A 9,144-nucleotide genomic window follows, 5' to 3' on the forward strand; every position below is an offset into this window, starting at 1 on the left:
ATGTGCTGTTGTTGGCGTCGATATGTACATCCAGAAAATTGATGGTTTTGTCAGTGGGTAAATTTAAGCACAGAGTTGTCCTGTAGGTTTTGTCGGCGCTTCATTAATTCATCAGTGTCCTTGGTAACAATGAAGCAGTCGTCGACGTATCTGCAGTACAGTGCGGGGTGGTGGTCCTGCAGCACTTTGTTTTCTATGTGACACATGTAAAAATTGGCGAAGGTTACTCCAAGAGGAGTGCCCATGGCAACTCCATCGACTTGCTGGTATAGCGAACCATTGATATGTTGAAAAGGTGACTTCATAGTACAGGCGAGTAGAAGTTCACGCATTATTTATTCAGGTATTTTGGGTGGAGACATGGTCAGGTGTCTGTAAACGTTGTCACAGATTATGTCTATTGTATCCTGGACTGGTACATTGGTAAATAATGATTCAACGTCCAAGGAGGCGAGTAGTCCCTGTGGATTTGTGGCATGTAGTAAGTGGAGGAAGTCGTCTGTAGATGTTAGCATATGTTGGGCAGGCATATACGGAGTGATGATGTGCTTTAGGTCTTTGGCAGTCTTGTATATAGGGGTAGGAATTTGTGATATGATTGGCCGTAGAGGGCTGTTCTGTTTATGAGTTTTTACGGTTCCGTAGATCTATCCAGGCGCATAGTCTCCTATGATAGGTTGGAGAACCTTTTCTTTTGCTTGTTTGTTGACAGTGGCGATCAATTTATTAACGTCTGTTTTTAGTGTTTTTGTCGGGTCAGCTCTAATCCTCTTAAACTTGCTATTGCCCGATAGAATGGCGTCCAATTTTGTCTTATATTCCTGTTTGTCCATGATCACTAGAATATTAGCTTTGTCCGCACGTCGCACAATGATGTCGTCATGGTTTCTGAGTTCCTTAGCAGCAGTACGGAGTTTTGGTGTTAGCAGGGGGGTGTTGTCACGGTCACGTCGTTTCGTGCTTTCTGCGCGTAGTTGGTCCCGCAAGGCTGGATTTATGTCGATAAGGTCCTGTTGTTGTAGTTGTATAAGAGAGCAGTAGAGTTTTTCGAGCTCAGCGGCTTTGATGTCCTTGTGGGTATGTGTGTACATATGCTCTCTTACACATAAAACAATAACAAGCTTGGGAAATTTATTATTGGAAAAAAAAACACTTTAAAAATGACTGAATTGAAACATTGTTTTTTAAAGAATAAAAAGTACTGAAAGGAATTTTGCATTTTGTTGTTTTGATATTTTGTTTACACAGAGTGATTTTAAGCAATTGATGCAGGTAAATTTCTGTTTTACAGAGCTGTTCATCATCCTTCAGAACATTGATAGAACTCATTACAAAAGAATTGTTAGAGAAAGCCTTCAAGCATAAAACTTCCTCTAAAATAATGGCTGATAAGTTATCTCCATCTCATTTAGTCAATGGTTTTAACTCAAGAACTGTTAGTGTTGACACGGGAGAAATAAATGATGTTCCATTTGCAAAACCAAAGACTTCTAAGAAAGAAAAAGAGGTTGATAGCAAGAAACCAAATGGAAATCATGCAACAAGAGTTGATGATTGTGGCAAACATAACTGTCTAGATGATAACAAAACAAGAAATATGTGGAGAAACCATAATGGGACTATTTCTCGACTAGATCAAACAGCAAGAGAGAGATATCATTCTTCAGTTGTTGATGTTTCAGTTGAAAATGTCTTAAATGACGATGATCCTATTGATATTTGTAAGTACAGTATATTCTGAACGTAAAATTACCACATTAATTTTATTTCGATAGTTCATCTTTCCATTGCTGGTATATTGTGAATAAAACTGTAAATGAGTGCATTGTTTTCTCCTGATGTTTGTCAGAACAATCCAGTTTACAATCTAAGCACATTTGAAGATTACAGTGGTAAGAGTTATTTCTTTACATAAATGAGATTGTAATTAACAAAACTGTCTTGTAAACATAATACCTTGTGTGTTTCAATTAAAGTAGTATTAAATTAAAGTGAATAAAAAGACAAGTTTTCTGAAAATATGACACACAACAACAACAAAAAATTGTGAAATTCTGTAAATGCTTAAGGGTATTGTTTCAGGGCTGGTAAGATTGAAATTGTAAAATCTGTCAGCTGTATCATTGATGTTCACTTGCACCATACAGCATAAAATTTTCATGCTTTGGTGTTTGTATTTACTAAATTTTAATTTTAAAAAATATCCACAAATCACAAATATATGAATGTGTGCAAAAGAAACAACCACATTCATCATCTAGAAGAAAAGAAATATTAAGCTTATGTGCTAAAGAATGTTTATTTATTTCAAGTCTGTTGCATATACCTGGTGGGCTGAATAGGTTTAAAAGCTATAATGTTCCATAATTCCAATATAATACCTTATCTCATTAAGTGCTGCTCTCTATGTACACAATACTGTCAATAGCCTTGGTACTCTCAAGGGATGCACTGGTAGTAAAATTTGTCCAAATACCGGGTCTGGGTACCCGGTCATTAAACTTCGGCTGGGGCTGGGTGTCAACCTTGCCCCACCTCCCCCAAAAAATAAACAACATACACAGAAATCGAAACAAAAAACAAAATTGACGTTTATTACATTTAACCGAATAATCACCTACAGAACATTTAAGTTTGATGTTCAACTGTCAATGCCTAGCCTCAACTTCTTAAACCCTAACCTCTATTGTTCTCAAAACCCCCACCTTCCCCAGAAATCCACTTCTAAAGCCATGCCTGTTATTAACCCCTATTGTTCACTGAATTCCCAACTTTCAGCAGGCAGTCAGTCTTTGTTGCTCAGAACTAAACCAATTATTGACTGTAACTTTCAGTACTGCACAGTTGCCACAAAGATTAGGGGTTAGATGCCATTCTCAATAACCGGATTCAGCTGTTTTTAATTTCGACACTCGGCCGGAACTGAGTATTACCAAGTATTCCAATACCCAGCCGGGGCTGAATATGTGGCTGGGTACCCGTGCATTCCTAGTACTCTCACATGCTTGCATGTGATATAGCTGCACTATATCGTACAATTAAGCATGCGATAACCCCCCACCAATAGGGTGTGACACACCCTCCTGGCACAGCTGGCTTCCTCTATACTTTTGAGCCCAATCTTCACTTCTTGATTTGGCATAGAAGAGTGCAGATGTATCAAACTTTTGCTTGCGTTTGCTTCAATTTTTGTATTTCAAGGTTTGTTAAACAACTAGCTTTGTTGTTTTATAAATTTTTTTTAAGTGAAACTAAATACTATAGGTTGATTTCTAATTTTCCACTCTCAGTTTGAATTATAAATTTCAAATTATAACAACAACTGCTGTTGTTGCTTCTGCTACTGCACTTCAACCTGCTGTTTCTTATTTTCTGTACCCTTCTCCTGCAGTCAGCAACTGTTCAGTTGAGTTGAGGAGAGCACACCACAAAATTGTGCCCTTCTCCTCCAGTTTGTGGCTGTTCAGTTGAGTTGCAGCACTCACATTACACAAACTGGGTTCTATGTTTTCCATTGTGGAGGTTTCAGTTTTCATACATTCCAAGTTCAAGTTCATTATATGGCCTCCTGGACCTTCAGCACCAGACCAGATGTTCCTTTTTCTGGTGAACATGGACAGAATGACAGGATTTGGATAGCTTGTTTTCACCCCATTTTGTTGCCATGCTTTCCCGAATTCCACCTGTGGATGCTTCCAAAATGTCTGCACTTCCTGGATATAGTGTCTGAGGAATGTTACCTTTTGTCTATATCTCCTGTGTCTTAAGATTCCTCTTCTTCTCTCCTTAATTCTGCCTCTTCCTTGGGTTACCTAGTTTTCCTACCTATCCAGATATGATACATGCTGATCAGTTTACAGCACAGTTAAGTTCTGGAGTTAGTATCATCATTAGAATTTTCCTTTTCTGGGCTCACAGTACTTAAACTGTTTGATTCTGGTGTGGGGATCTATCCCTGATAATACTGTGAGATTTTCCCAGACCCAATTTTCTTATCTTGATTTAACCCTCACTACCATTCCACATTACCTCCCCTCCATCCACCTCCTATCTGAGGCAGCATTTCTCTGCATTCCATGTTGGAACTCTTGTCTTCCTCAACTTTCTCCCTACAAACTTGTTTCCTCTGTTGTTGGAATCTCCTGGGTAGGGATGTACATTTAGGTCACGTGCACCTACCCATGTATTATTTGCAGGACCTTTGTATAGCTCCATTTTCATTCTGGTCAGTCTTTGGAGATTTGACTCTCTGGAGTCCAGGTTGGAGGCTGTTTGCCAACACTCCTCCTTTTTCATTAATAGTCTCTCATTTTTTTACAACCTTCCCTTCTCCCATTCCAACCCCCTTCTTCCCCCTTTGCATGTTCCCTTTTCCTGTTTCTTGGCAGTTAGCCATCAAATTGCTCATGCTGGGTCTCCTGCTGCCAATGGTACTGGTGACTGTACTGTAGATTATGGCATGGTTGGGGCACATTTGGCCTGGTTTGTGCACCTAAGGAACAATTTCACTTCGGATTATTGGATGATTCAAGTGTTATCAGAAGGACTTGTTTTCTAACTCCACCTCACTTATCCACATATCCCATTCCCTTCCCCCTTCCTCAGGATCCAAATTTCTACCAGCATCTTTCTAAAACAGTTTGGGCTCTTCTTCTCCAGGAAGCTATCAAACCCATCAGTCACCCATTTCCAGGGTTCTGTTCCCAGTTGTTCTTAATTCCCAAGAAGATCGAGGACTGGTGTCTTGTCATACATTTTTACAGTCTCAACCATTTCATTGACCTTCCTCACTTTACTATGGATTCTTTCCTCACTCTTCTGAGGGCATTTACCCCGGGTCTTTGGATGACAAAAATTGATGTCTTGTATGCTTGCCTTCTCATCTCTTATTCCCCATCATCAAGACATTACTTTCATTTTGTCCACAAAGGTTGAGTTTCTCAATTCCTCGCTCTTCCATTTTGTCTGGTTTACACACCCTGTGTATTCTGTCAGGTAGTCACGGCCTTTACCCGAGTTCTTCATTCTTATGTACTTTGACAGCTCAAGTGTGTTGGCTACTCATGTTGGAAAACTCTTTTCTCATCCTGACATCCATGGAAGCCCTCATTCCCTTGGTTGATGCACACATACGTACTCTTCCATGGGTGTTGCACAATCAATGGAATCTTGCTTGGGATCCCTTGGATTTGGTCATCCTACTCCCTTCCTCACTACACATTGTTTTTAGCCTAGTGGCTATAAAGGAACAACACCATGGCAGGAGTTTCTCTTCTGCCTCCCTATCATGAATTGCATCTCTTTATAGACACTTCTCTGACAGGGTAGGGAGCATTTATCTATTCCCAAGAAATTGCAGATCATTGGTCTTTGGTCAAGTCAGCTCTGTACATCAATATTCTGGTGCTATTTGCCATTTATCATGCTTTAGATCATTTCCTCCCTTTCATACGAGGCAAATTGGTCCTAGTCCATTCCAACAATTTGACTGTTTTCTCTTGCATCAATCAACAAGAGGGCATCTGTTCTCATTCACTTTGTTTTCAAACAATGGAACTCCTATTCTGGGTCCATTCACGTCACATCACACACACCTACTAACATGGTATGTCCTGGGTGCTCTGAATCTTGTTACAAATTCATTGCCTTATTACGATAAGATTCTATCCATGGAATGATCCCTAGATCCTCAGATATTTAGGTGATGGTGGGCACTGTGGGATATTCCACTTCTGAATGCATTTGCCACTCACCTCAATTCCACACTACTCCACTTTTGGTTCATGGGTCCACATCCTTTGGCTTTGGTGGTAGACATCTTCAGTCAGGATTGGTCAAACCTTTACCTTTATTCTTACCCTCCTATCTGTCTCCTTCTCTGGGTTTTATCCATTATCCAAACTGCTGTGTTGAATCCTTCTTATTGTACCTTCATGGGCTGCTCAGCTGTGATTACAGCCATCACCTCCATTATCACATCCTCTTCTTGTTTCCCGCTACAGCAACATCAGTTGTCTGTGTGTCATCCCACTATCATCACACTCCAGCTTCACATGTGGTATTTATCCAGTCCCTTGTGAGGGAATAAGGACTCTTCACACGTAGCATTCCTTTTTTTCCCTATTTAGTCCATTCTTCATTCTGAATGGTTTATCAGAGAAAATGGTGCATTTTTTTGCCTTGGATACCTCCCTTCTTGACCTAGTGTTCATATGTCTCTTAATTCTTTACTTGGCTGTTTGACAATGGTTCTTCTGGGTTATCAGGCACCCTTATCTAATACCTTCCCTTTTTCTCACACCCATAGAGTTTTTTTCTTCTCTCCTGTCCTCCCCCTTTAGTTTTGTTTCATTATCCTAAATTTACACCTATTTCGCTCCCTTTCAGTTCCAATTTGTATTATTGTTCTGATCTAAATAATCTTCTCTGTCCTATTTGTGTTCTCCGGTGTTATGGTACCTGCATGGCTTTCTTCTGTAGTTCCCATTCTTGCCTCTTTCTCCATTGGAACCCTTTCTTTATATGAGACATTTCCCCCATCACCCTTACGGGTTGGATATGCTAACTTATTTGGTTGGCTTATTCTTTCTTGATTCCCGATTCTTGACATATTTCCTACTGCCACCTGGATGTCGATTCCTGATGGTCTGGTGTTGGATTAGAGCTGGACCATCAACATAAGCCCTCACACATTTGGATAGTAGGGAGCACTCATCCTACAGTGGACTGGACAATAAGTTTCCAATACTGCCCAGATGTAGGATTCCCAGGTGGCCTGGTTCTGGTTTTGTACTGGGTTTACACATATGTGCACAGCTTGGGTGGTTGGAGCAGAAATTGTTTCCCCTTCTACTTCCAAAGCTTGAGGTGAAAATGGTTGGGACATTCCTCCTACTGCAGACTGGAAGACAAATACCTGATGCTGCCTGGTTTTGGACTGGAGTTGACCTACTGATTACAGTCTGATGTGCCCTAGCCACTTTACACCATTTGGTGTGTCCAACTGAGTATTGGATGTGCTCCTTTTTTGCTAAATTTATCAACACTTATCTTCACAACAGGTGAAAAGTATACGTGGTACAGATGTGGTATGGTCTCCCATGGATGTATTCCTCTTCAGAGAGATGTCACTCCATGGGTTTTTTTCAGATGATTTCTGAAGGGTTCTCATCTAGGTAAATTTTGCACATGTCATTCCTCCATTTCATTGTGGGATTCTAGCTATTTTGTGAGAAGACATAAGGTATCATATCAGAATTTATAATTTTTCTACACTGAAAATGTATTTCTGATTGATACTTACCTACTCTTACATTTCCCACCCTTCTTTCCCACTTCCAGTTTTTCCTTTTTTGCCTAATCTTGAAATGAAGATTGGGCTCTACAGTGTAGAGGGAGACAGCTGTTCCAGGAGGGTGTGTCACACTCCTGTTGGTGGAGGGTTGTCTAATGCTTATTTGCATGCTACAGATCTGCTGATCATGTGTAAACATGTGAGGTAGGTAGGAGTATCACGGTTAATGGCAAGCTAAAATTGCAGCACAGAACGAGAAAAGCTATTATGTGGGAAGAGGTAAGTACCTACTGGAAATACATTTTTAGTGTAGGAAATTTATTACTACTATGCAATAATGTTAATACAAGTTGTAAAAGTGGTATAGTAAAGCCATCATATTTAAATTTTTGATGACCATAAAATAACTTTGAAATAAGATACTATCCAAAACTAGTAAGCATTTGGGGTAGCTCTAAGCTAGATAACATAATTTTTTAATAGTAAAATTAATTACTACTTTTTACAAAAATTGTAATTGCACATTTAATTGAAATTTCAACATTTATTTATTAATTTACTTTAAAAATTGCTGCAGCAGAAGAAAGCTTGTCCTTTATGTCAGATTTCTCATTTTCATCAAGATATCTTCATAAATGAATGAGATATTCTAAAAACATTGTAACCTCAAGCAGATGTATATGCCACCTTAAATGGTAATCTTAACTCTTCTGCATATTCTTCATCTCTAAAAATTGTTAATATCGACACAATTATTAGTATCTACTTGCATGTTTACTTGCCCAGTTAAAAATTCATATTTCAGCCACATTTTGAAATGTTTGTAACACAGCAAGTAGTATTCAGAATGCCATTTAATTAGTTTTCTATAAAGTGTTAAAAGTGAACCAATTTAACTTTTTTCATATGTAGATGATTGTGGCCATTCCCGTGTTGAGGAATGGTTAAGCATCAGTAGTGGAAACAATGTAGATCACAATCAGATAGATGTAGTTGAGACCGTTGTAAAACCATCTACTCTTCCTCGTACATCAGGACAAAAAGTTTTGTCATCTTCAAAGAAATTAGACTGTGGTCCTGTTGTTAGTAGCACTGACCATATGGTAAGAATATTTTTTGAATTATAAGAAACAGTTTAGTTAGTGAGTCATTTTAGTTGAGTATAACATCAAAACAGTAGTATATACAGTAGCAAGCACATGTGTCACTTTTGAGTAGTTGAAAAAATTAGCAATATTTTCTCTTCCGCCTATCACTGCAGAGTGTTATGCTGCATATATTTTATTTACAGAAATGTTTGGATATAAGTCAGACATTAACCCTCTCACTACTGGCTCAGTCGATGTGACTGACCTTTTAACCCCAAAGTGGCCATGAGTTTCCCTACTTTAATTTTCAGTATATTTTGTATATCTTCATGAAATTTGGCAATCTTTCAGTAAACATTACAAGTCTTTTATGCATAAAATTCAGATTCTTTTAATCAAGTATTTTTACTAAAAATTTGTCTGTGGTTATATAGTCAGAGTGTCAACTGTTTAGAGTGCAAAGTGGTTTTCATGTTTAGATTGAAAATACTTCTTCTGAAGATTGTCAGATTTCATTTGCATAATCCCCAAAATCTTCTGAATACATACTAAACATATTTTTTCAGTGAAACTTGCCCCCACCCCCCAAGTGGTACAGCGGTATGTCTGTGGGCTTACAATGCTAGAAACTGGGTGTTGATACTTGTGGTGGGCAGAGCACAGATAGCTCTTTTGTGTAGCTTTGTGCTTAACTACAAACAAGCAAACAATCAGTGAAACTTTATACACAGCATGGTCACAAGTAAATAGACACCACCTTTT

The 9,144-nt window shown here is 38.8% G+C and overlaps 1 protein-coding gene and 1 long non-coding RNA gene across 8 annotated transcripts in view; one reads left to right on the top strand and one right to left on the bottom strand.

The window, feature by feature from the left end:
* LOC106460243 (probable ubiquitin carboxyl-terminal hydrolase MINDY-4) overlaps positions 1–9,144 on the top strand; it is a 103,225-nt gene that overhangs the window by 13,634 nt on the left and 80,447 nt on the right. For all 7 annotated transcript variants that reach the window (XR_002610720.1, XM_022386911.1, XM_013919927.2 and 4 more), the window contains exons 4-5: positions 1,292–1,721; positions 8,207–8,397. Coding sequence is in view for 6 of the 7 variants with exons in the window: in XM_022386911.1 (XP_022242619.1) it covers positions 1,292–1,721; positions 8,207–8,397 (621 nt within the window). In the remaining variant the exon portion in view is untranslated. The remainder of the gene's footprint in view (positions 1–1,291; positions 1,722–8,206; positions 8,398–9,144) is intronic.
* Positions 476–9,144, bottom strand: part of LOC111085951 — a 27,445-nt gene continuing 18,776 nt past the window's right edge. The window contains exon 3 of the long non-coding RNA XR_002610721.1: positions 476–566. This is a non-coding gene — a long non-coding RNA (uncharacterized LOC111085951). The remainder of the gene's footprint in view (positions 567–9,144) is intronic.

Source organism: Limulus polyphemus, unplaced genomic scaffold (genome assembly GCF_000517525.1).
Source record: "Limulus polyphemus unplaced genomic scaffold, Limulus_polyphemus-2.1.2 Scaffold734, whole genome shotgun sequence".
NCBI lineage: Eukaryota > Metazoa > Arthropoda > Merostomata > Xiphosura > Limulidae > Limulus > Limulus polyphemus.